We start from the raw sequence: 27,849 nt of genomic DNA, 5'->3' as shown, positions 1-27,849 counted from the left end.
TTTAAAAAAGAAACAAAAAATTCTGTTTTTTATTATTGTAAAATACATACAGGAGAAAACAAATCCAGAACAACAACAACAAACATCAATTTCATCTTACAAACATATTCCATGAAAATACGGATAAGCCAGAGAAACTCTGCCAAGGGATTGGCAGGGACAAAACTGTACAAAATATGGGACCCAGACAAGCTCTTCTTGAAGTATTAAGTTCTTCAAGACTCCTTGAATGTATTCAGTGGGTTAACACTCAAAAAAAAAAAAAAAAAAAACTTGTTTCATGTTTCACAAGCTTAAGGGGAAAGGATTTTTTAATTCTCTCATAGGTTTCCTGAAAAAATACTCTCTCCATATACATATAAATACATTTGTGCTGTGCAAATTGCAAGTGTAAGGTCATCCTTACAATCTAGAACCATCAAATATACCAGGACATACATTGGAAGACTACAGCCATGGTACAAAGCATCTGTGTGAACAAGAATTTGCATGTTTTGTGAGTGTAGATGTGTGCCCGCGTGTAAAGAAAGTGATTATGTTCATCCCAACCCATTGTAAACATAGACGTGCCATCGTCTTGAGTCCATTCTTTCTATTCTAGTGTGGGTAATCTGACTTGTTGAGCCAGTACAATGTGTTTGTAAAAGCAACATAGCAAAGAGTCCCAGCTATACATATCATCTGACATATCAGAGACCTAAACTAATACAGCTGCCTCTGGTGGTAGACAAAAGCCCAGGCTGTCTTTAAAGCGCTTAATAAAAGCCCGGCTCTTTCTCACTGGAAGAAAGCCAGTGAAGAAACCACAAACTTTGATAAATAATATTACACAAAATATCAAAATAGTTTCAGGGAGCCAGCTTCCCAATATTTAAACAAGTATTTTTTACCTTTCTTTTTTATGTTCATCACTTCAATGTATTCGAAGTGTTTTCTCTTAATGAAATATTATTATTATTATTTTTTTTTTTACCTTTGTTCTAGTTACTGTGCGATAAATAAAAAGACAAGGCATTGTTTTGCTATTACATGTCACAAATGCCCTCAAAAGTATTCCCTGACTCTTTGATCCTGTACACTATTATACATGGTACGAACTGAGGCTGAGGAGTGACCGAATCCACCATCATTGGTGGGGGGAAAACAGTAAAAAAAAAAAAAAAAAAAAAAAAAAAGCCTGTCATCTGACATTAGCAGGCACCAACCCCAACCGATGAGAGTTGCTCTTCAGGGTTCCGCATGGTTCTACCATTTCCCTGGGATTGGCGTACCGCACTCGTACCACGCAACGTAGGTGATGTGGGAGTTTCCACCTATCTGGCCAAAGTGGACTGGCTCTTGTCTCATTGCTCTGTAGAAACCTGAAAATCATCAAGAAAGGCATTAGACTTTGAGCCAAGCAAAATATTATCTCACCCCCATGTTTGAAACCCATAATAGGTTCTTTCACGCAGTATCAGAATTACGTAATTAAGTGAATCCTGAAATTTAAAATGTCCTCATAGGACTCATAATTACAACTTGTAAATTCTGCATTTTCTGAGAGCTCCCACTTGACCACTGCAGGTTTGTTTTGCTGTTTGATAGTGTTAGTGCCATTAAAAACTCATCATTCTGAGTCTGAGGATGTGAACAGCTCTGAGTAAAACATCAACGGGTTGTCATCTCATAATTAAGTTAAATACAACATGCTGTGAGTGCAGCAAAAGTCAGCATGGGAACTTAAGATTTAAAGCTTCAAAGAAGCAAAGGTAAAAGTTTCATAAAAGTGGTTTATATGACTTGTATCTCAATATCTACACAGTGTATATCTATCACAGTATATCAAGTTTTTAGAAGTCATACGATAGATGTGTGAATAGCAAAAATTAATTTTCACTGAAGATCTTCCCCTCTAGTGAGCTGTTAACTGCTGCAAACGGATCATTGATTCAATGAGTTCAGAAGTGGCTCAATACATTTTCAGAATTAATCATTATAAAGGGTTTTGTGAACTTGATCAACTGGTTCAAAAGAAAGTTTCGTTCTGTGTTTGGAATGCCAAAAAGGTGAGCAAATAATTATATATATATTGGTTATGTTAACTAAAAGCACAGTAACGTTATATCAGTGGTTCCTTGCGGTTCTAATACCTGGCCTGGTTGGTAGCTGGTCTGCAGGAAGCTGAGTGCCCGTTCTGCCATCCAGGAATGAGTCCACAAACTGGCAGTGGTCTTCACCATGACCCGTCTGGTCTCCAATATTGTAGAATTTACCTAAAGGAACAGGAAAGAAACGAGCTGCCAATTTATAATCTGTTCCAGCATAAAATGAAGTCAACGTATGGATCTGTTTTCTGAAGACTGACCGTTGAGGGAGTCGCTTAGGTAGATCTTGTACCGTAGGGAGTTGCAGAGTTGGATGCCAACAAATTTGCGGTACCACGTCCTCTTCACATACTGCTTCCCGTTACACTCCGAATAGGAGTCAGTTTTGAAGGGGAACTGGGTCCAAATGGCATCTTTACCTGAAAGGCATGCCGAGAAACTCCAAGATGTTATTTTATGAACTGACAAGGCCAGATATTATGTTCTGGCACAGATTGAGCAAAACAATGTTTCTTTCAGTGGTCTTTTGAAAAGATCACTGGAGTACAGACCCCTTTTTTGTTTATACACATGTTAGAAAAGGCCTGCTGGACACTAGGAGCTGAGGGGCTGCTCCATTAGTCTGTGTTTCCATTGGCTCCTGTCATAACCTCATCTTACTATTGGCTGACTTCACTCTCTATATCCATTGTTCATTACACTGTCAATTTTGTATGGAATAGACAATACACAAGAAGAAATTGAGAGAGATGAATATCAAACTGGCCCATTGTTGCAACTCACTGAGTGCAAGAAAGCAACCAAGGCCTTTATTTGAGAACAGGGATGGAGGAGGATGGTGTTATCCATTTGCCACTCTTGGGTAAATGTTTTATCTGGCGGAGAACTTGGTATGGAAGAAGTGAACTCATAGGAAGTCTCCACAGCTCCTTTACTCGTTCGTTTTCTTACTTTTCCTCTACCAGGACTGCTTGTTATATTATCCATTTATTCAACAGATAGGAATTTGTCACCTGAGAAAAATGGGGTGCAAAGAAGAAACACGTACCTGAGACGTTCTCGCTCACTCGTGGATCCGCTGCAAGAGAAAACAAAGCGCAAATGAGGAGAAATCAGAAATTATGGTTTTGTTTTACAGCCACCTGGTCGTAGAGACGATCAAAATGATCTGTAGACCGCAGCAAAGTTACAGACACAAATCGGCCAACTCTGCATTGGCTATCCATGGGTGGGCAAAGTGCCTTGAGCAAAAAAAAAAGTACAATAAATTCCAACAAGCAGAAAATACTGCTCTTTCAGCGGATTTTGAATCTCCCTTATGAAGAGAGATCAGCTGGCATGAACTAACCTGCTGGATCTGCCAAAGCTATAGGGGAGAGACTGAGCCTCAGGGGCTTTGGCGGTAAAATCTCATCATTCAGTTTTCCTCTATTTCTTTCCCGTCATCGCACATATGGACTCTCTTTCCTTCCTAGTTGCCTTTGCCCTGCTTTCCATTCTGTTGCTAGACTCTTTCTTTATGCAAGCCAGACGAGGTTTAAAACTAAAGCCTCCTCCCATAAAACATGTGGATGATATGGGTCTTTATTTGCTCCTTATTTATGATATGTTGTTAGTGAGCTTGTAAAGCAGGGAAAGGTTGGCTGTGTGACAGCACTCCAGGGGTGCATCAGCAGGCAGTGATGGGGCCAAACGTTACGACAGTATGGGGACATGCTGGAGTCATTATGTTAACGACAAACAACTCATTACATATACTGTATCTCTAAGAGATAAAGGAGAGGTCACAAATATTGGATGACTTGCACAAGCCACAAGCAATTTGCAGCTCTTCCCTGGGGATATTTGCATTCTACACCTAATGTATGACTTTAAAACATATTTCATGTTAATAGTGGGATTGGGTTAGAATACAATGACTCATGAATTAACTATGACCAAAATAAACAAACATTCAGATAGCTCCAGGATTTCTCGTTCACATTAAAATGGCAGATATTTTAAAGTATGAATATGACAAGATAAGATCACAATTCTCTTGGAAATAAATGTTATAAGGGCCTGTGACGTAAGAGTGTCCACAATAAAGAAAAGGAAAAATCTTTTTTCCCCTAGTTTAAAACACATGTGCCAAAAAAATGTACTTTTTGTATTCATGGTTTTGTATGCTTTTAAAACAACTTTTTTAAGAAAGCTGAAATGTAATTACCTCACAAACCATCAAGTAAAAAAATAAATTCCTTACACCTTGAATAATGTGAATGTACACAACTTAAATATAGATTTTTAAAATAAAAAGTAAGGATGTCGGAGTTGATCTCAACGGTATCGGGGCCAATTAAGCATTTTTGATCGGTATCGGCTATCCAATCCTTTTTTTGTCAGCTGTCACGCAGGTGTTGTGTAGTATGGCGATATGCACCTTCAAGCAGGTTAGCCAACCGCCATTAAAAGGGAAAGAAGCAGCTCAAATGTGCATGCGTGATGCGCAAGAGCCAATGAGGTCTGTTCTAGCGCGTCACACACACACACGTTCTCAAGCTTCAATATTTAGCATGTTCAATGCGCATTTTTGTAATGAATCACTCTAAAGTCATTTAATTATTGTTTACTTTTATCGGCCATGCAGTGACGCCAGACTATCTGAGACATCGTTGTTTTAAGGTGCTGCTATGGGTTGCGTCTTGCTTTGGACTTTGGATAGACTGGAATTCTGACACAGCGAGCTTCATGTTTTTTTTTTTTTTCTTTTTGTTGCAATTATTCTGCTTATTGTACATATAAAATGTAAGAAGTTTATATCAGTAGTCCCATATTTATAACCACACAGTCTGTTTACAATGTCTACCTTTGTGACAGATGTTTACATCTACCAATGTCTTTACACAGTGTGTGTATATATATGTATATATATATATATATATATATATACACACACACACACACACACACACACACAAACCTTGCCTTGTCCAAAAAGGGTCAAATTAAATTAGATTTGGGGGACAAAAGTTCAAATAAGCAGGGAGTATATTTTGTTAAAATATGTTTTTTTTTTTTTTTTTCTTCTAAGAAGTAATTCTATAAAATAAAATAAAAAAAGAAAACACATTACCAGACTCTGTGTTGAAAGACACTGGTTCGCTGGGTGGCCCTTCACCAAGCTCATTCTTGGGCTTCACCTTGAATTCATAACTGTAAGGTAAGAAAAACACAGGTGATGTGACATTGCATTTCTGCTTTGATCCACATAAAACCATTAAGTATATTCATTTCAGATCTAATGTTATGCTCCTGACAAAGCAAGGAGTCTGCTTAATCCAAAATTATTAAAATGGACTTCTGTATTGGAAACCTAGTGGGCTGTTGTCAAATTCTGAGTAAAATGAGGTTCTTATTTCCCGTCTTCTGAGCCCTGACACTTGATATATTTATTCTGCAGAGTCTGAGGACTCAAATCCTGTGGCCCCCTTTTAATGGATCCTCCATGTGTGATGTAGAGACATAATCAAGGCCCACGTGCCTCGAGACGCAGTCCATAGGAAGCCCTGGTTTATATTGTGTCACCAGATCTTGAGCCTATATTCAGCCTCATTAAAAAGCTAGCAAGCGTGGCAGCTTCCCTACAGCCAGACCACAGTGCACACATCCAACACCTTGTCCAGACATCAGGATGCGTGCAAGTCCTAACACCCCTGGTATTTGACACCCACATCAACTAAAATACATCTATCAAATTCCACAGAGTGCCTTAAATAGAGAGGTTAGCGTTCTGCATTGCGACTGTACCTGCTCTCTGGTTTGAGGTTCTCCACAGCCGTATGAGTCTGGTTCGTGGTCAGAATAGAAACCTGTTCACCATCAGGACCTTTAGCAGTTGAGATGACCTCATATTCTGTGAAAAGGCAAATGACAAGGAAATGGGTTAAGAACTGACTGGTCACAGTTGAGGGTTATTGTTGGACCAAAGTCGAGAGTTCCGACAGTTGTTTCTGACAGTTCAAAGTTGACACGGACCGACTGATCGAAGTTGAGGGCTAGTGTTTGACAAATCAAAATTGACCAATCAAACTTGAAGGTTAATGTTTGACCAATCAAAGTTGAGAGTTAGTGTTTTATCAATCAAAGGCATTTTAGTGTTTGACCCATGCTGATCAAAGTAGAGGGTTAGTGTTTGTCAGATGAATGTTGACCAAAGTAGAGGGTTAGTGTTTGAACAATCAAAGTTGAGGGTTAGTGTTTGACTGGTCAAAGTTGACCAATCACAGTTGCAGGTTAGTATTTGACTGATAAAAGTCAAGGGTTAGCGTTTGACTGATCAAAGTTGACCAATCACAGTAGAAGGTTAGTGTTTGATCGGTCAAAGACAAGGGTTAGTGTTTGACTCATCTAAGTCATGAGTTAGTTTTTGATTCATCAGAGTTGACCAATCAATCAACCAATCAAAGTTGTGGGTGAGTGTTTGACTGATCACACTTGTGGGTTAGTGTGGGTTAGACTATAGGTTTCCTTTGAGGATCCATTCCTCAGTCCTACCTGTTGTTTCATTATCGGTTTTCTCCCAATCGAGAATAATGAAGGAGGGGCATCCTTCCACGGTTACAACAGTGAGGTTGGATGGGGCTGTTCTTGGAGGGTTGGTGACATTTTGTTCTCCACCCTCCTCCTCAGGGAAGTAACTCAGAGAGGTAGTGATGGAGCAGGGCTCATCTGGCTTCTTATCTGTCTTATAGACCACATGTGGAGCTGGACAACAACACATTTGTGTTTAAATTCAGACACTTATTTTCTTTGCTTCAGCTCTGAAACTCAAATTAGCATCATTCAGAGTGCTTGACATGCATGGCTACAGTGATTAAGAAAGTCTCATTACCAATGTAGCGTTCTTTGCCCATGGCATCAATTTTAGAAGCAGGAACAGAGCTGAATACTGAAGAGTTCTCCCATGTCTCAAATCGGGGTGCTAGGACACCAAAAATATGAACAGTGTCAATAATATCAAACCTATGGTTAACAGTTTTCACCAGGGTATTTTTATACACCATGTAAAAATATAAAAAAGCAGAATATTGAAGAATATTATAAAATACGCCCATGAAGACAAACCTGCCACTGCAGGAGCAGATGTTGTCTTTGTTTTGGATGGTTTTGCTGTAACAGGTGGCAGCTTGGGTTTCAAGATAGAAGCTTTGTCCTGATTCAGGTCTGTTATCTTGTCTGCCGTGTACATAAATGAGTGAATACATCAAATGTTTTAAACATATCTTCCTAAGTTGTGTTAATTGGCAGAAAAGTCTTGTCAAAACACATTTTTAATTCACATTTTTGTAGTCTAAGCATCAGTTGTTACGATTCACAAACCATTTTTCACTCCTGGGGTAGACAAAACCTTTCTGTTTGTACAGTACTTTTAAATTCAATGAACTTTTTACCCACCTAATCCTCCAGGCTTGCCCACAAGATTAGGCTTTTTTGGTGGAATAGGAAGGCGTGCAGCTGGAGGACCTGCAATGATGGAAGTGAAAGTGATGAAGTGAAGTCAGGCAAGAATCATGTATTCTTCTCTCCCTTTTCCTTCATCTGTATACAGTAATATATGAACTAACAAGGATGCAGTAAGCACCAAAAACTCCAAATAAAGCAGTAAGAGGTCAGAAGTAGCCCTTCCTTTTGCCACACAACCCATTTATTATAGTACATATTACCTCTTGGTCATATTTTTAGGAAATTTGATAATTATTTCCACTGCTATGCAAATGACACTCAGCTCAATTTGTCCTCCTAGCCTAATTCTTCTCTACTTTCTTCTTCCCTCTTGGACTGTTTAGAAGAGATCAAATCCTGGTTCTCGTGCAGTTTTCTCAAGCTAAATTCTGATAAAACTGAGGTTCTTCTTGTTGGCACTAAATCCAATTTGGAAAAAATCGACAGCTTTCCACTGACTATTGATAATTCCATAACTTTCCCATCTTCTCAGGTTAAGAGGTTGGGTGTCATGATTGATAGTAGCTTGTCTTTTGAAACACAGTTATTGATGTCACTCAGTCCACATATTTACGGAACATCAATCGTCTTCGTCAATTCTTACACCAATACCACAGCCATTCTTGTACATGCTCTAGTTACTTCACACATTGATTACTGCAACTCTCTCCTATTTGGGTTACCATTCAAAATTCTCCATAAACTAATTCTCATGAAAAACAGTGGAACACATCACTATCAGCCTCAGCTTGGTTTAACTGCTTTTTCAGCAAAGCAGAAGGCATTTATAAGTTTAATGCACAATATCCCTTTCTTTTAAATTTTTTGGGGTTGAATGAGTTCGACACCTCTTCGATGTTAGATTGTTTATCAACACATAAGGATTATTAAGCCAGAGTGCCAAAGTGAAAACCTACTGCATATTCTAAAATATGTCACTCTAAAATGAAAACATGTTATCCTTCTCTGTTATACAGTAAAATATCTAATATCTAATAATCAAGTAATACATCCAACTTTAACAGCAGAAAGCTTCTCAAAGTATATTCATTCAGAATATGGAACAATAGATGAAATGTATTTGACCACACTGTGGTTCAGAATAAGGACATGAAATCTAAGATGTAAACAGTGATTTTCAAATCCTTCTCCTGATCTATGGAAACTAGGGTATCTCATACTCTAAGTAATAAAATTGAGTATGCTTGTTTACTTTTGAGAACCTGCAATTTGGATGCTTTGCTAAATGTAAGTAGCAAACTGAGAGGTCAAACTCACTTGTGAAGTTAATTGGAAATAAAAGAAAATTGCTTGTTTTCTTTCTCATTGCATGGATGAAGTCTAACCATTGGCACTTCAACCACCTTTCAACCACCCTTCTTGAAGTACAGCCAAAAACAAACAGACAAGAGTACGTGGACCCTTCCCAGGAAAACTAATTCAATTTACATCCAAGGCTCCATTTGTGAAACCCTCAGTTCATCTCAAGGCAATCAAACGGAGCTCAGCTCACTAAACCCTGTGGTATGAGTAAAAATTGCAAAGCTGGGTGGCGAAAAAGCCAAACTTTGCTGAAAATAACCAAAAGACCAACAGATGTCATACTTTTACAGAGGGAAAGCCATTTTCAGAGAGGTAGCTAGGGATTTCGGTGGTGATGCCCAATGTTTTGGGTGATCTAAAATTCTTGTGGTATCATGACAGTGGCTAGACAATTTCAGCCATTCAAACAAATCTGCCATAAGACCTCTCTTCAATGAAAGCCACCAACAATCTCCACAAATCTCTGGCTTTTGGTCAGAAGCTTCATGCCAACAAATTGTGCTAATTAAAATGATCCTTTTTTGTTGTATTCCACTGTTTTTGCACAAGCTATAAGATGGCATCACTTTGCAGAGCCTATTGCAGACCTGGGATTGTTTTGTTTGTGTAGGCTACTGCATAGTCTTGCAAAGTACACCAGATTGCATAAGTCTGCTGCATCTTCCAAAACCAAGTCTAGTCAGAACCGATATGCTGTGTGAATTGAGTTCACTGCATATTTTGTGGCTGTTATTGTGATGTTACCTGATCTGTATGTCAACTAGATGCTAAATCAATTCTATCGTGCAGTTGCTTTAATGGAGTTCAATTCTTAGTGCTAAAGCCATTCTTATTACGTCCCCCTCCAAAGTTTTCCACGAATTTTGACTTTTTTACTTTGTTTAAAATAACTGTAATGTGAATTAATAGGTTGTGGATAAATACAAAAATGTTATAATCTTTCAGCCTTTTTTGTTTTTGCTACACAGATAAACAATATGGCAGATTGAAAAAGACCTCATACCACATAGAAGCTCGTGACTACAATAAAGCATGCAAGTAGTCATGCACACAATGAACTTTAACCAGAAGCAGCTACAGTCCTCTGCAGAAGGGAGTTTCAAACATTATTGCTGAAATGCACAAATAAAAGAGCCACAGAATGTTATGAGACAGTTTAGGACATTGCGGTGGGTTTCTGTGTCCTCCAAAAGACATGTTTTTCTCTTGAAAATAAATGTCCTACAGCACCATGATGGTTTAGAAATGAAAGAAACCAATCTGGGGAAAAGCTTTGACAATTACACCACAAAGCTCGCGGCAGCATGGGATCTGCAGAAGCTTGCAAAACGACAACAAACGTTGAAGACAACAGGCAGATTTGCGAGCAAATGGGTTGACTGGTGAATGAGTGGACGGATGAATGGACAGACACAAATTTGCAGGAGATTATGGATGGGAAGGACACCAACATGGGCATATGGGCTACATCACAAACAGAATTTCTGCAGGTTAATGATGGCTAACACACACAGAGGACAAGTTGGCTCTGTTTACCCATTCTTGATCTGGACCACATGACTGGTTTGGGGTGAGAAAGTCCCTTATGGTGTTCACCGTTAGCTGTTGGAGGGGAAAAGAGTGGATGTTATGGAGAAAAGGAAGACTAAGGTAGCATCATGTTGTTTTTGCTGAGGTGCACAGCAGCTGAAGAAAACTGGGATTTACATAGAGAGTTATAGGTGGCCGCTCAACTGCCTGAGGGGAAGAGAGGCCTTTCAAGATCAGATTAGTGCAAATGCTGGCGGTCTGCATGCCCATCGGGCTAAATCACACATACTTCACTGACAGTAAAGCTGTCAGGTGTGACAGAGCATGATGGCTGGTTTGCACACACACCACGTTTCAAAGGAGAAAACTCGGCTCTTTAAGAGAAACTCCCCCAAAAGAATGGCAACCAAAAGAACGCAATGCAAAAAAAAAAAAAAAAGTATTTTTGGTGTTTCTTAAGTTAGGCATGTTAGATTTTTATAAATCTAAAATACATAAAACTAATATAAAAGAAAAGCAGAAAAGAAAATGCAAAACAAAAAGGGGAAAAAAGAGAAAAAGACTAGAGTAAGAGGGGTAAGAGTAATGTCTTTTACCCCCATATCTTCTGGAGGAGTCACCGAGCCTGGGGGAAGAAGGTCTCATGCCATTAGAGAAAGTGAAAGGGTATCTGCTCAGTGATGTCTGGTTCTTGGTGGTCACTGTTAGGAGTGAATCGTTGGGTTTGGGTGGAAGTGAAGAGATGGAGTCTCTCCGGATGCTCTTACCTAGATAAAAAAGAAACAACAACAGCAGCTTTGGTTATGCCTTGTCGGCTCTAGGAAGTGAAGTGCATGCTGGGGCAGGTATTGTACAATAATGTAAGAGCTGCTATGTGTTAAAAAGTTTTGTTGTCTGTGGGCTGATGAGAGGCGTCATTTTAGCTAGTCGTGTTTCAACGTACTGTCAAGGTTTTCTTTAAGTGTTGATTCTTATCTTCAAATGCTAAATTAAACTACCAGTATAGTACATTCTTTCAGCAAAAGGAAATAACATGAACTCCATTCCAGAACAAGTGATCTGCCTTGCTGCCTATAAAGGCGCCATCCTAACTGAAATGACACTCGTAAGTGTCTTTGACTTATAACTTGACTTATAATTGATTTCATTAGAGTCTCATGCTAGCATGTTGCTAAGGTAGCAGTGCAACATTTCAATAGACATAAAAAAATAAATAAATTTAACTTTTTTACTGATACATTTTGGTAATTATTCCTAATTATAACATTCCTGCTATCACTGAACTTGCATAGGAACACCTACATTGCCTAAAACTACTGTCTTTGTTGGCAGCGTACTAGGACTTGAAACAGACATTATTGTTTATAGTAAAACTGGATGATGTGTGAACTTAGCAATAATAATGTCAATGTTCTGACTACAGTAAGGCTAAATCTGTTGTGTTGGTGATTGCAGTAAAGTGCAGCAGTGCATTCCTGTGAAAGCAAAACATGGTGTAGGAGAGGATACAGGAAAGCTGTGATTTCAGACAATAACACAGACATGATATACACCGATGGGACAGTTGTGATAGCTTGCCTGACAGAGCAAATAAATGAGAGGATTATGTGAACTGATGTCACCGGTTCTTGCTGTTTTTACTGGCCGTCTTGCTCACACTGACTAGAGACAGTTCTTCCTTTAATCCATTGAGCCGGAGTGTGAAATAATGTCTGTTTGTGGCTAAAGTTACCGAATTACTGCATTTGATTGAAACGTGGTTTGAACATCCATTAATTTCCTGTGTATCACTTTTCTCCAAAACCACCCAAAAAAAAGAGGAGAATGAATTGAATTAAGCTTTGAAGTCTGATATTCTGGTGTTTAGTCTAAGTTTGCTGTGGTAGAACGTTTAGCCAAAGGTTGAACGGTAAGTGCCAAAATACCCAAGTATCTGTGTGGTAAATAGTGAATCGCTGAAGCAATATGTTATTTTCTCATTACCTGTCAACCATCAACTTAAAAAAATAAGAAGGAAACATAGGAATTACCAGAGGAACTATGTGGCATCTGAGTGGCACTAGGTGCCCTGGTTTGAGGGTGTCCGTGTAGGGGTGTCCGGGTACTGCTGGGTAAGGAATTGGGGGTAGGGGTGACTGAAGGACGGGAGAGTTTAGTGGGTAGGTGATGGGGAAGGACAGGAGGTATCTCCACCAGCTGAGAGGAGTCATTTCTAACATGGCTGTCTGAATCTGTTTAAGAGAAAGGAGCAGATAAGCCCTTTATACTGGAAAAGCCAAGTCATTCCAGCTCAAGGTGGTCTAGTTGGTCAACCAGTTGACGATGGAACATGGTTATCCATCTCACCAGCTTAACCAAAGTGTTCTAGCAGCTCAATACAGGTTAACCAACATGGCCTACGAGGCTCCACCAGGTGGTAGGACAACTGATAATCCATCTAGACCAGCTTGTACCAGCTGTTTGGACCACCTTAAACTGGTTTGGCCTGGATTTTCCAGCAGGACTGACTGTTGAGACCATGATTAGATTTCCAGTAAGATTAAAATTAAGATAAGATTTCCAACTGGGTGGATTGTAGATTAGTGCTGTTAAGAATGTTTGGTAGTTGTTTGAATTGCCATGATATTAAATACGTTTGTAAGAGTTTCTCAGTTCCATCCCATCGAGTTGTGATGGTATGGATGCTTAAGTGCCTGTTACTGACGTTGAGCATTTGTCTTGACAGTTTTGTCAAGGGGGGTTGAGAATTAACTTATTGAATTTGGTCTCATAATCAGTTTGGCTCCAAGTGGAAAAACACAGAGAGAGTTGTAATGTTATCTTATCCAGAGTTCAGAGACAGAGGAAGACAGGAAAGGAGGCGGGACTCCCAGAATTCTGCCTTTCCCTGCTAGAACTAATACCATGGGACTGATTCTTTCTCTACATGCAGTGACTTCATGCAGACTGAACGAAGGCCAGCAGATCAAGATGCAAAGACTCTGAAAATGAATGAAAGGGTCAAGGAAATCAGAGAAAGAGATGGAAGATGAAAAACAAGATGAGGTTCAGAAAAAGAGGTTAAAGAGTGAACCTATGAAAAAAGCTGATACTAAAAACACATGTAATGATACCAGTCTTTGTACAGTATCGTAATAGTGTACTGATTAAATCTGGTACATGAGTGCTGACTGACAGGCCGAAACTGATTGACTACTCAAATATTGATATCATGATACTATGAACTTACTCTGCCAATACCATGGTACAATGATGGCATCACATGATAATACCATGGTACTCTGATGCATATACAATGGTGTTTACCATGTTCAAAACATATAATTAAAAATATAACATATAAAATACATATAATTTATATTTAGTGGAATAAGATTTAATTGTGCCATAATTTAATGCTAATTTTAACACACACACACACATATATATATATATATATATATATATATATATATATATATATTATTAATGAATAATTCTGGGGTACTTTGAGGTATTTATCACTTATTGGGATTCATTTGGAAACATTAATTCTTAATATTATGGAAAATATTCCCAGTAACACAGAGGAACAAAGAGAAAGAATGACAGAAATAAAGACATAAGAGTGCCATTTATGTCCACAGTAATAAAACAGATGGGGGACTGAAGAAACCAAACATTTTAACAGTTATGATGTGATCGACAGGTGATGAAATGAAAGGGGACTGAATGGGCAGAGATGAGCGTGACAGAGAGAGAGCTGATTGGTGGACACAGAGTCTGACTGGTGTGATGGGTGGAGCGTGAGCAGGCCTACAGAGACCGCGCCAATGCGTGACCATGCGTGACCGCAGAGGGGTTTTTGCTACACAGCACCCTGGGAAAACTTACACTCACAATTCCTCCTCACTGTGGAGTCGACCGGTCAGGAATCCTCATCATGGCAGGATTGGGACTTTCTAACTCAACGTTCTTACAAGGCATGCCAGCATGCAGCCAATCATAACAGCGGATGACTTTAATCCCCGCCCACACCCAGCAAAGCGATTACCAACTGACTGCTCATAAGCAAAACTTCAAAACAAAATTTCTCTCGGTTACCCAATGGGAGCTGCGGCCATTTTGGCTCATTGGCTCTTGGAGCAGCCACAGTTCCTTGCTGACCCATTGGTGGAGCTGTGGGAAATAGTGCAATGTTTTGTAAATGGAAAAAAAAAAAAAATAAAGAGAGAAAATGAGCAGGCATCCCCAACAAGACTCTTGAGAGGGAGAGAGTATTAAATGTCTTTACTGTGAGCATGACTTCGATTGACTGCAATAAAACCCTGTATGAAAGAAGAGTGCAGATACAAAGAGTGAGAGGGAAAATTACCAAAAGATGTCTTTGGATCTCCATTAACGCCGGTGTTTTTGTGCAGTCCTGGCTGGCTTATGTTGTGGAGAGCTAGAAAGAAGATTGTGAAGGAAGAAACCAACACAAAACACTTTCAAACGGATAGAAAAAAAGAACAGTACTGAATATAGTTTGATCATTTTACATATGGACTGAAAAAAATTAAACCAAAAATGAACAATCTGTCATGATTTACTCTGACTTGCAAGTAATCATGTAGCATACAGTGACCAGGATTTGTCAAGCTATAAAAAGGGCTATCAAGATTTAAAAATGATAAAAAAAACACCTTAAAAAAACACCCCAAAGTATATTTTTTTCAGCATAATATCTATAGAGAATTATAAAATACAAGTAAGCCATTTGTTGGTTTGATTCCCAAAGAGTAAACACTGTCACTTTACTATCAAAACATTGCTTTGCTTGTTTGAGGATTCCAACCTGCCCAGCATGGCAACACTGCCTCAACCAGTGGCGTGAGTTTGGGGCAGAGCTATCTGTTTAACTAATGGCAGACTGTGGTCATAAGAAGCAAAAATTACACAGTTCACCTAAATTTCAGTATGTTCCTCACACAAAGCTACCTGAATACTTCAAATGCCCTGAAACTACTTGATACTTGATAAAAGGTGCTTTGTTTTTAAAGTTTGACAGCCGTCGATATATGCTTTTATTGAATGGAAAACAACAAAGTGTTTTCTTTTGTGATCCATGGAAGAAAGTAAGTCATTAGGGTGAGTAAATGATGACAGAATTATCTTGTTTGCTTTACTGCATATTGGGCAATTCTTAAAAGTAGTAGTTGATGGTCTTACCATGTCGAGGTGGGAACAGACTGCTGTGAGGTCCAGCCTGTAAAAAGAGGGTTGCACACATTTTTTTCTACCCTCTTTAAAAACGAAGTGTAGAGTGAAAGAACACAGAACAGCATTCTGTCTTCATATCATGTAAAAGAACTCTGCAATCAGGGTCTCTCCACTGTGTCTAAAGTGTTCCTGAAATGCCCTGACAGGCATGTATTATTTCCTGCCTCCACTGAGAAGATTGAGTACCTTACACACATACACATGCCAACAACTGGATTCTTGACTCAAGAGATTGAGAATACTGTATGTGAGAAAGTGTTTGCTCGCAGGCACAGTTCTTTATGTCCATGACAGTTCATAAATAGATCAGGATGGACAACAAACTAAGAAAGGCAGTCTTGCTAAAGCATGGTGGGAGACCAGCTAAACCATCTTAAGCAAGCTTAGACCAGCAAACCAGGCTTGTTTTAACTGCTTTTTTTCAGCAGGGATGGAAGAGAAAAGGACAAAAAGTAAGAGAATAGAGTGCTAGCATTATATTATTGCAGCGGCTATTTGCACTAACGATTGCTCTAGCGATAGATGCTATTTACACCAAGTGACAATAGCAGCATTTTCTTAGTGATATTCTATTTACACTAAGTGAAAATAGCGATAGATTCTATTTACACCATGTAAAAGTATCAGTTCTTTACAATAAGAGTAAATAGTAATTAGATGCTATCTATACTTTATATTAGCAGATACTATTTGCACCTATATTTATTAAAATTATTAAATGGACGCTGCCTTATTGGGAGAATAAAAACCCTCCCTACACCTTCCCAATAAACACTTTTAATATTATTGAACACTCGTTTGCATTTTATTTCCACTTTTAGAACAGTATTTTCATTTTTATTGAAAATAAACGCGAACTCGGCAAAAGGCGGATTCGAACCCGGTCTGAGAGCCTTACTCACTACCGCTGCGCCACTGAAAACATTGAATTCCATGCGTCTTTTTTAAAACTTGAGTGGCCCAAACAGACATTGGTGGGCGGAGCTAGTGTAAATAGCGTTTGCCAACAAGGGACGCTATTTGCACTTAGTGTAAATAGACACGCCGTTATATTATTTGCTTATTTTAAAGTATTTACATTTTCTGAGGAAAATGTGAGTGGTGCAAAACTGGGTGGTATCAGGGCGTTGCGATGTGAGTTACGATGGTGTTCTGGATGGTTATCAGGGCGTTGCAAATGACTTCACATGTTGGTTACTTATTACTTAAATCAAAAGGTTCCACCCTCATATCTCTATGATATTCTCATTTAATTTTTGCGACCAGATCTGCTGTGTTGTTTTGTGGCGCCAAAGCCAGGAAAAAAAGAAGAAGAAAAAAAACACAGATCAGTGAGATCTTTTTGTCTCAGAATGTGAACATGGTTTGAATTAAATAACGTCAACATCACAAAAACACTTAAAGCTGTGCATGGCATGTGGTTTTGCCTGTTAAAGTCATTAAATTGACACTTGACAGTCCTCTATAGTATATAAAAGTTGTTATGAAACAACGCTACATACCAAAGTCTTGACAATGGATCTGTTGGGCTTGTAGTTTATCTGCATGTTTTTGTCTGAAAACAAAACAGTGGCAATGCAAGTTAGACTTGATCATCTTTGAGTTTCTCAGGCAAAATAACTTTGAATGGATGATTTAGGGTATCTTTTACCTCCCATGTTGGTGTTGTGGATCACTGGCTTGCTCCACATTCCACTACGGTCGTCTTTGTTGGATCGAACACCAAATTCGTAGGGTGTGTTGGGCTTGAGGTTGTCGATCACGGTATCAGAGGTGGGGCAGGTCTGGTAAATCCACTTCCTGTTTCTTTCTCTATAGCGGATGGTGTAATGCCTGATTCAAAGACACATTGGTTAGTAGACAAAAGGTTCAAGAGTCATTTGCACACCCTAGTTATGGCTAGTTATAATAAATCATCAAATGATACTTATAAACTGGTTTTCTGTCACCATAACAGTGGTCAGGCATTAAACAAAGGGGCTGATGTTAAGTTTATAAAGAGCACTGGTACACGACTTTAGCTCCCAACTGTTTTGGTGCAGGTCAACATTTCCAATGGCCTTTCCAAAAGTCTCCCCTTAACAGAGGAAAAAAAGTTCACATACTTCTCTATATGAAAACCAGAGTGATTTAGGGAGGCTGAGAGTATGTCAGTGCGTCCCAACAGTGCCTGTATCCTCAAAAAGCGTTTAAACATGTAGACATACACTACACCTGCAGTGGCAAGAATCCATATCCCACACATTTTTTTTCTCTGTATAGAAAAACATTACACTCATTGAATGGCTCTCTCGGTTACGTGACACAAATCCAGTATCCTGTCAGTGCAATGAGAACATTGAATAAAACCTGCACTGCACTGCAAGGCTTCTGAGGATGGGACCCCTAAATACTGGAGACAGGGTGCCATGATATTTCATTATTGTTTTTTTCCCATGTTTTTCAAGTTAAATGGTCCCTAAATATGAAGTGAAGTAAATTAAGTCTTCCTCAGGGATTTAGGACACTCATATGGAATATGTTGGTGGAGGAAAAAGTAAAATCCAGATGTTGTGTGTGTAACCCACCCGTCCTCCAAGCAGTCGTTCATGATGTTTCCCTCGTAGGGTGTCTTTAAGTAGGTTCCCCAGGATAGCAGCACAGATGTCGGCGTGACTGAATCGATCACCAAGTGAAGAGGTTTGTCCAGGTTCACCTTACCTGTTTTAAACCATTAATCAAACTTAGCAAAGGAATATGTTTTCTAGCTAATGCTAAGTGAATGTTTCTCACTGGTTCAATAGCACATCTGTTGCATATTTTACACAAAATATATGTCATGGACTGTTTCGATTTTTCGATACTTTTTTTGTTTTGTTTTTAATGCATGCTACCTGTGCAATGCTTCTTCACATCATTGGTTGGGATGGGCTGAACAGCCACCAGATACTTGGGCTCAGCATCTGTGAAAGCAAGTATCTCAAGTTATTTAGGAGTTCAAACAAAACCATAAAAAAGGGCAATTTCATGGTGCAATGCAAGTTCCTTTCATGAACTTCCGGACAACATAAATGAAATAAGCAAGGAAAAAACAAGAAAAGAAATGTACAGGCGTCCACTGTGTGTCAAGGTTAAGTTTCATAAAATCAGATAAATTGACCTTTTTATGGCATGGCGAGGTTAGTTTAGGTTGTAAAAAATACATTTTACCTTGAAAAAATATATGATTAAGTTATTTACACATTTAAAAGATATGAAATTAGTTTTGCTTGTTACACCAGATGACCACACAACTCAACAATTTAAAAATGGCATAATAGTTAGGTATCACATGTGATTTAATGTAGTTTTTTTTTTTTTTTTTATCTTTTCTTTATCTTGTATACTCTTATTTGTCACTGACCCACAATTCCAAAAGATTCTGGTGGAGGTTTGTTTAGTAAAATGTCTCGAGTTGATTAATGTGAAGCTTTTCACACAGTTTATAGCCCTGTGATGACAAAGGTTTGCTAAACATCCGTGTTTCCAATGTAACAGAATTAAACAGCACATTTGCCAAAATTTGATTTGTTGGGGTGATAAGTTTGTTATTTATTCCTTTCTAACAGTTATGAATATGTACACAGGGAAACTCATTTAGCCAAAAAAATAAAAGCCCATTAGGGTGATACAAAATGTGCCAGTACCAAAGTCCACAACAATCTGGACATTTATGAGTATATGTGCATGTGGCATGTCAGGTTGGGAAGATGCCAATAACTGCTTTCGGCCATCTGTTGTGCACGTGTATCATATTGAAATCTCAGCACACACTGTAAATTCTAGAGCAGTGATTGTTCAGTCTGCGGCCAATATTGAATAATGATGTGACTGTGTGCTCCTATGCTGGATTGCGTAGGTAAAGAAGCCAAAACTCAGAGGCCCTTCCTTTTGGAACAAACAATTCTTTGTTTGCAAGCTTCTGGATAAGGGTATAAGCATTGATGTATAATTTTGTTCTGCTTGCGTCAGTGCTTTCCATTGTGGAGAACTTCAAAGGCTTTGACTTGGAGGTTGACTCTTGAGATCTTGTCCACTACAATCTTAAATCGCTTGTTGTTTATTGTCCACACTAGTGGCCAGAATTGGGTTTTCTAGGATATTAAACTTCTGTCCGACACTAATGAGCAGAATCAAAGCTTGTTTCTGCCAAGGGATAAAACAATTTAAAAGATAATTGTGACTTTTTATCTCACAATTCTGACTTTTTTACTCACAATTCTGACTTTATATCACACAATTCTGACTTTATAACTCCCAATTGCGACTTATATCACACAAGTCTGAAAAAAGTCAGAATTGCGAGATGTAAACTCGCAATTGCGAGAAAAAAAAGTAAGAATTGTGAGATAAAAAGTCTCAATTACTTTTTATATTTTTTTATTCGGTTGCAGAAACAAGCTTCCATAGATAACTGATAAATGACCAATATTAAAATTCTGTACAACGCTAATAATTATTTTCGTGTTATAGTCATTAACCGATAAATGGATGACCTTAAACTTCTACACAAAAGCAGATAATTATTTTCATGTTGTGGCTGAAAACTGAAAAATGGCAGTTAGTAAAATTCAATCTAACTTGACTGAAATAAAGGTATCACAGCATAATAAATGTAAGTTATAAAAATGGATATTCATTTTAAAATTTGCTAGAAGTTACATTTAACAGTGTTGTTAAAATATTATTGTTTTTAAAGATTAACTTTAACTGAGTATTACATGACAGGAAAGGTAATCTTAATGTAAAAATATGGAAATGAGCATGAACAATATAACTATGCAATATAATCCCTAATATCATCCGATAACCAATATGTAGTCTCACGTAGCCAGATCTTCAGACTGAAAGCATAAGGTCTGGACTCTATCTCAGCTTTTATTGGCCAAAGACCGCCCAAGAGGATGTTTGACTGACATGTAACGCAACCAATCACAGTTCCGCGTCATGTTTAGGGGCGTGAAAATGTAAAGTCGATGTCCCTACAATAACAGTCCGGCGTGCATCTAAAAACTAATTCATTCAAAAATGTTGTGCAAGTTTACTGCAACAATGGAGCCGCGAACTTCACAAACTATTGAAAATCCAGCATTTAGTTGATCCTGATAAGCGCTCATTGTCACAGTTGTAAACACGACAACATTCTTCTTCTACGAGGGGGTTTGGCGTCACGGCATTTGTTTCCAGGCGGACCGTTAAAGAACACGACGCACACGTCTCCCCGACATCCTGAGACTGAGACTAACCAATATGTTACTGATAAAGCCACAAGCAATTGAACTTTGTTATACCTGCACAGAAGCAAAATGAAGCACCTGGCGTGAGCTCATTTAGTAAAAACTTACATTAGCTTTAGGGTCCCTCTGACCTGACCCTAACCTCCTCACAATGAACTCTGGTATTGTAGCTTCTGGGAGAATGATGATGAATGGACAACAGGAAGTTATTTTACAGAAAAAAATAACTGTTTAATCTTACTCGGAGTAATATGTGACCTTTTTACCTTGTCAAACATGATCTGTGGCTTTTTTGTGATGACAAATACTGTGGTTACCAAAGCTTTAACAAATAGCATTCATTTTGGGTTCAATTACAGTTTATGTTTTCAAATAATGGAAGAGTTGGCGCAAACATAGGTGTGCAAATCAAGACGGTGGTTTTGATGGGTTAAGGCATCATCCATTTGTGGTTACTACTCCAGTCCTGTGCTAACCCACAAAACAACATTAGTGATTGTTTTGTGGGCTTCCTTCAGGCTCTTGAGTGAAATAACAGCTGACTGTGGTCAAACTCTTACTTACCAATCTCGGTTTCATAGGGTTCCCCATTTTCTGGAAGTTGGATGAACTGTTTGGAGAACATGCTGGAACCATAGCCTAAGATGTAACCCTCAAGTTTGATGTCAGGGTTGGGTCGAACAAACTTCAAAACTATGGTATCCCCAGTGGCGTTGATCCGAACCTTCATATTCTGTCTTCTTACTGCGTAGAGGAAAAAGTAGTGTTTGAAAAACTTTTAATTGGCTTAAGAAACAGTGCTGCAACTCTTCAAACGCTCTGTGTTTCTTTGTTTGACATTCAACGGCAGTAAAGAGGAATTGCACAAAAATAGTGACTTTCAGAACACTGCAATGAATAAATGATTAATTACTTAAAGAGTAAAGAGTAAGACTTTATGTTTCCCATGTGTTGGATGGGCTTTGTGAATTTATGAGGTTTATTGATTTATGTGGCCAAAGGGGAATGGAAGAGCACACTTTTGAGGAGTGCAAAAGTGTGTGCCATGAAAATATTCGTCGAGGTAAATCAAGGACGATGGCTTTCACAGTTGAGCTCCTCATCACTTCACTCAAAGCACAGTAGCATATGGACCTCCAATATTACGCCACAGTTACGCAGCATTATATTTACCAAAGTTATGAGCCTTTGAGGTTTTGTACAGACACACATTGACACAGACACTCATTTAAAGTGATCTGATCATTATCTTTTCACATCTGTGCCAAGCAATTCATTATAAATTACCTCCTTTTATACCAGTGTCATCTTTCACTGCCATTTCACTGGATAATTTGCAGCATGGAAAATGTTTCGAGTCGGTTTCAGGCCCATTCTAAATCCAATAAGCCACCAAGCTGAGCTGAGATTTTTCCGCTTCCACCTTTTTCCCATCAATCAGAACTGTTTAACGATTACGCTGAGTTAAAGAGGCCACGAAACGTCCTCCTTAAACTGATTTAAACTGGTTGGTCTCTGCTTTTGGAAAGTGATGTGTGTATTTAACTTTATAAGTAGTTGCAAGCTTGGCAGGTCAAGCTCATCACCCCAATCTGTCAAAGTCACAATGAAGCACCAACTTAACCGGAGATCTCATTAATCAGGCTCATTAAAGGGACAGTTCACCCAAAAATTAAAATTCTGTCATTTACTCACCTTCATGTCACTCCAAAATCATTTGAAGTCTGTAGAGCAACATATTTGAACTTCTGAAAAAATCTTCATGCAAATCTTTTCCAAACAGCGTGACAACCAAAAAGGCACCATAAAAGAGGTTTATATGACAGTGAACAGCATTACACCAGCTTTGTGTGAGAAAGTTAAGTCATTATTTATTTATCTGTTAACTCAAGAACTGCTGTAACCATGAGTTGAAAGCAAGAACTGGATCAGTGAAAGAATAATTATTTTGAGCCAATTCTTTTGAATGATCTAGTTTATCCATTCACGAATGAATCAGTCAGTCCAGAACTTGTGAACTGGATAAACCAGTGCATTTAAAGGCACAGACTAAATAAAAAACTATTTATTCATTGATCCTTGAGTTCAACTCACTGATTTAGTTGCAGTAGTTCTGCAGTTAACAGCTCAACAAAGCGGAAGATTTTCAGTAAATAATGACGTAAATTTGGTTTGCTCCTCACACAAAGCTATCGTATGACTTCAGAAGAATCTGATAAAAAGAAGTAAATTTAAACTGATATTGTTTGGAAATAAGCTGCATGAGATTTTTTTATTTGTTAGCTATATTTTTTTTGTGTTTCTAAGCTGTTTAAGAAGACACCTTTCAGATCGCCCTACAGTGAAGTGAAGGTGGAAAATCTACAGGCTAATTCAGTAACTTGTCTTCTTAACACCTGGTATTAAGATGCATTTTGGTAGATCACAAGTGGACGAGAGAGACACATACCCACATCTATACCTGGTGTTTTAATCCATCTTTTTTGTCTACTTTCAACCGCTTTTGTCCGAGTTCTCGAATGAGTTCAAGGGGAGGGTCTTTGGGAGGGTAAATGTATGTGCTTCTTCAGAAATTTTGATTCAAATGGTGAAATAACGTGCGTAAATTACCTATGACCGTGACCAGAGACAACGGGAAAACATACAGAGAGCATCAGCTTTCATTTCTGCTTTGACAGGCGTGAGACCTCGCTGAACACGGTAAGTGCATGTTAGAAAACAGAAATGTTTAGAGAACATTGTGCTTAGTACATTTTTCGTCTTCAAACCTAACTTATGGCTTTAACTGGCAAAGTTTAAATCCCATCTGGCTAGCGTGCTTCCCATAATGTTTATTGTGTCAGTAGGCGGTCTTTAGCGGCTGTTCGAACATTTTCGACCACATGAGTATCTACACCACGAACACAATCCGGTCTAATGCGTTTTCGACTACCTCTGGAAGTGGTCGAAAGTGGACAAGCTCAAAACGTTTTACATCCCGTTAACACCTGTATTTAGCGTTGTCCACTTGTGATCCGATCGACCAAAACGCATCTTAACACCAGGTGTAAGCAGGGCCGTAGAAATCAGTTAACCAAACAGAAGACCCTGGGATCATTGTAAAATAAACTTCTCAGTGGAGAGCACTTTAAGATTAACTCTATTTTAGATGTTCTTTAAGATTACAACAATGTACCATCTCACTTTGATAAACTATAATTAAAAGGCAGGTGCAGTCTTGTTCCTTCTGTTCTATTCTTTCAGATGTCTTTTTCAGTTGCTAAATCATGTTAGTGTAGCTTTAGACTGTGGCCATGAGTCACGGACAGGCTGAACACTTGCGGTTGAGTGATGCTGTTGATTTATCTGTTCACACCATGCTTGTCACCACAGAGGTTTTAAAAGCCATAGCTGAGGGATATTTTCCATTCCCAAAATATAATAGACAAATACTCTGACAAGAATCGTAAAATGTTGCTTTGCAGTTACAAGAGTTTTACCATACCAGTGGAGGAGGGATGGACAATGGTTTAACCTCTGTGGTCAAGGGCAAAGTAAAACACAAACACATTTTTCACGCTGGTCAAATCATGAAGTGTTTTGAAAGCCTCTAAATCTGGTGGTTTTCTCTGAAGACAAACACATTCTTATTACAAAATGAAAAAGCCAAAATTTTATATTACATTTCAACGTCAAAAGAAAAAACATTTCCCATTCCTAATGGATTGAATAACTTGACTAACAATACGTTTTTAGCCAAGTCACATTGTGCACTTCACTTTGCGAAGTAAATAAAGTTATCACCGATTAACTAGTATTTTTCACACCAAAGGTTAATTGAAAATTTTGTTTACAGTCACTTGAATTGCAAGTGGATGAAAATGTGTTTTGAATACAAAGATCTGATGTTGTACCTTAAAAAGCCAGAAAAGCAGAGGCTCGGTGAATAGTACAGATATGGAGGGGAAGCAAAGGGGGGAGGTATATCTCATTTGACACCACTGACAAGCATAATCATGCATGCTCTTTCCTGGCTCTGATGTTGAATGATTTCCAGGCTCAGACTGATCAGCCCCTGTCCAAAGCCCTGCCCCAAGCTGTGTTCTGTCAGATACGGTTCGCTTTTTGCTTTTGCATGAATACGGTCCAGTTTTTATTGGACGTCTGGCACTTTTTCCACTTGAAACATAATTTACAAACACACTGATTTCTAGAAGGGTCAGTTTGATTCACAGCATTCCTCCTGGACTGAAGCCATGCTACACAAGGCTCTTGCCAAGTCTGCATTCAAAATCAGTCCAATTTATCAAATCAATCTCAAACAATTTCAGTTTTTTTTCTTCATGTTCAAGACTTTAAATAAGCAAATTCAAGAAAACTAAAAGTGATCGTTGGCTTCACAATGAATGACCACCAAAGCTTAGAGGGTTAGTTCACCCTCATGTCATCCAAATCTTTATGTCTTTCTTTCTTCTGTGGAAGACAATAAGATAATATTTTAATTTTTTTTTTGTTTTTGTTTTTGTCTATACAATGAACTTCAGTTGGGTCCAAAGTTGTTTTGTCATTGTATGGACAAAAACAGTTCAAAACATTGTTCAAAATATCTTCATTTGCAGATGAAAAAGTCAATGGAATGACATTAGAATAAGTAAATTCATTTTTTGGTAAACTATTCCTTTTAGTCAGCACTTTTCATGGAAAATTCAGAAATCTGGTCTTTATGCAAAACTCCAGACCCTTTCGCACCACATTAGAGGACAAACATGACCCAAATATCCAAGGAGATGATTTAAAAATGGCACTAAACTTCAGAAGAAGCAAATCACCTGAGGGCGCGGAGGGAGTGTAAATCTAATGTTTTCCCAGACTTCAGCAAATCATTCGTCTTTCAGGCACATTTACAACAGTCCTGATCTCTGCACTCAACAGCTGCTCCATCTACCCCCCCCCCCAATCCTTTCATCCACTTTGTCTTGTTCTGACTTTTTGGAGGTGTTCATCTAGACACATTTTAATATTAACAACCAGTATTAGTAGCGTACAGTCAACCCTTGATTGCTAACATCACTCCTAAACATGTTCAAAATTCAATGCTTTTTTCCCCAAGAACATTTGGCTACAGTTCCCAGGGTGCATTGTGAGCCTCTATTCCTCATTTTTACAGTACAGCTGCCTGCACATGTGTTGTTAAGCCATCTTTGCCCCACAGCAACTCGAAGTACAGTAACAAGTAAAAGCCAAGAGAACATATAGACAGCTCAGACTGCTGTTTCCTTTTAAGGTGTTAATTATCAATCAAATTCATTCATGCTGGAAAAAAAAAAAAAAAAAAAAAAAAAACTTAAACCAGACTAGGACAGTTTGCTGGTTTTAATTGGTTTAAGATGGTCTAGCTGGTCCCCCAGTCTGACCAAACTTGTCCTACGTGGTTTAGCTGGTTTCCCAACTTGACCAAACTGGTGTTCAGCCGTTTCATAGAAGTGGTCTCCAAGCAATACCAGCTGAAAAGTGCCCAAACCACTCTAAAACCAGCAAACTACACCAGAATGACCAGGCAAGCATGTTTCTTTTCAGCAAGAATGAGATATTTTTAATATGTCTTCACACTTGTTGAACTCATCCCCACCCAGTAATTTAAACTGACTTTTTGTCCAGTCAACATCCATAAGGAAACGAAGTTGGCCAACGAAATATAAACACAGAACGCCGCTGGGCTGATTGACTAACTGTGATGAATGACGCTCAGTACAAGAGAAAGGGCACTAAGCCAGCGCAGACATTCTTCCCCTCCGGAGATAAAGGTGGTTTTTAATAGCTGATGAACGAGCGCTGATAGTGAACCGAGAGCTTGTATTACTAATGCCGTAGCTAATCTGAGCACACAGGTATGCTGGGGGCATGAGATCTTGCAAAGATACACGCTACATATATACTAACACTGAGAAGGATGGTGTTGGAAGATACGTAGACACATACACAAATGCACTTTGAACAATGTATTCATTCTGCCTATACACATGCACTAGACTAGAACACACACAATCAAACACCTTCATGGAATATATGCATAAGAAACAGTGATTTTGGCCAGTTGCATACACCATGAGGTAACCATCATCACTCTGTTTCAAATTTTAGTCTATCAAAATTAAATGTCATTTTGCAACTAGCAAAGACAGAAAATCTAAGTGCCTGGCTGGTTTCTGGACAATGCCAGACAAATTGCAAGTAAGTGTCTCATTTTCCAGCACCTTTCAGGCTCCAGTTATCCTATTTTTTTCCCTTTTGCAGAGTTTGGCTTTGACCCATCTATAATCATGCGGGACTGACTGTGGCATATAATTCCCATTATACACACTCAGTTCTGCTCATGCATGCCCAAATGCACCTTGCAAGTGCAAAATGCATTGCATAATTAATGAAAATTAAAATTGATGACTAGTCCAGGGTTCCTTGCAATGCAAATACAATAGGTTAATGATAATGAACCTTGTCCTGTAGTTAAACACCTGCTACTCCTCAAAAAATCTTTTTAGCATCACATTAATATCCTAATTATACAAGAACTACTGCAGAAATGCATGGCATTCTCAAACACAAACAGGTGCATCACAAAAAATAAACACGAGTGCCCCTGTGCTGCAGGGCATGACATTGCGAGCATGCGGCACCATGGTGCTGAACTTGCCTCTGACTCTTTGTGCAGAGCTGCATGCGAGGAGGAGAATTCCTGCAAGCGTCAGAAGGAAGCCCAAGTGAAGGACAGTGCTGCCTGCCATGGTGCTCTGCTCCAATCAAGAAGGGATGCTGCCCGATTTCTCTAAGTCTGTTGCTGCTGGTTCTTCTGCTGGAGCTGGTTTCAAGTCAGGACTTCTTGAGCTCACCGTGTGCCTCTGCTGAGTGATAGACAGTGTGAGGAGTCCTCCAGGATGTATAGTGACCGGGGA

At 38.8% G+C, this 27,849-nt stretch overlaps 1 protein-coding gene across 3 annotated transcripts; it reads right to left on the bottom strand.

The window, feature by feature from the left end:
• On the bottom strand, positions 1–27,849 carry abi3bpb (ABI family, member 3 (NESH) binding protein b). Of its 3 annotated transcripts, XM_051910885.1 has the most exons (22): positions 27,587–27,848; positions 21,485–21,660; positions 18,539–18,607; positions 18,233–18,365; positions 17,317–17,498; positions 17,168–17,220; positions 15,615–15,651; positions 14,779–14,850; positions 14,508–14,582; positions 12,455–12,655; positions 11,021–11,191; positions 10,431–10,496; positions 7,524–7,592; positions 7,194–7,304; positions 6,961–7,050; positions 6,624–6,833; positions 5,877–5,982; positions 5,203–5,282; positions 3,136–3,165; positions 2,348–2,506; positions 2,133–2,255; positions 1–1,361 (listed from the first exon to the last, which is right to left on the bottom strand). In XM_051910885.1, exons 1-22 carry the CDS (start codon positions 27,679–27,681, stop codon positions 1,246–1,248), a joined length of 2,424 nt encoding a protein of 807 aa, XP_051766845.1. In that variant the 5' UTR covers positions 27,682–27,848; the 3' UTR covers positions 1–1,245. The 3 variants fall into 3 exon arrangements, with proteins under 3 accessions (XP_051766845.1, XP_051766846.1, XP_051766847.1); XM_051910886.1 differs by lacking the exon at positions 12,455–12,655 and having other exon boundaries at positions 27,587–27,849; XM_051910887.1 differs by lacking the exons at positions 12,455–12,655; positions 14,508–14,582 and having other exon boundaries at positions 27,587–27,847.

Source organism: Ctenopharyngodon idella, chromosome 10, assembly GCF_019924925.1.
Source record: "Ctenopharyngodon idella isolate HZGC_01 chromosome 10, HZGC01, whole genome shotgun sequence".
Classification (NCBI taxonomy): domain Eukaryota; kingdom Metazoa; phylum Chordata; class Actinopteri; order Cypriniformes; family Xenocyprididae; genus Ctenopharyngodon; species Ctenopharyngodon idella.
Note: the sequence above shows the minus strand (reverse complement) of the source record. Positions and strands in the feature narration are given on the sequence as shown.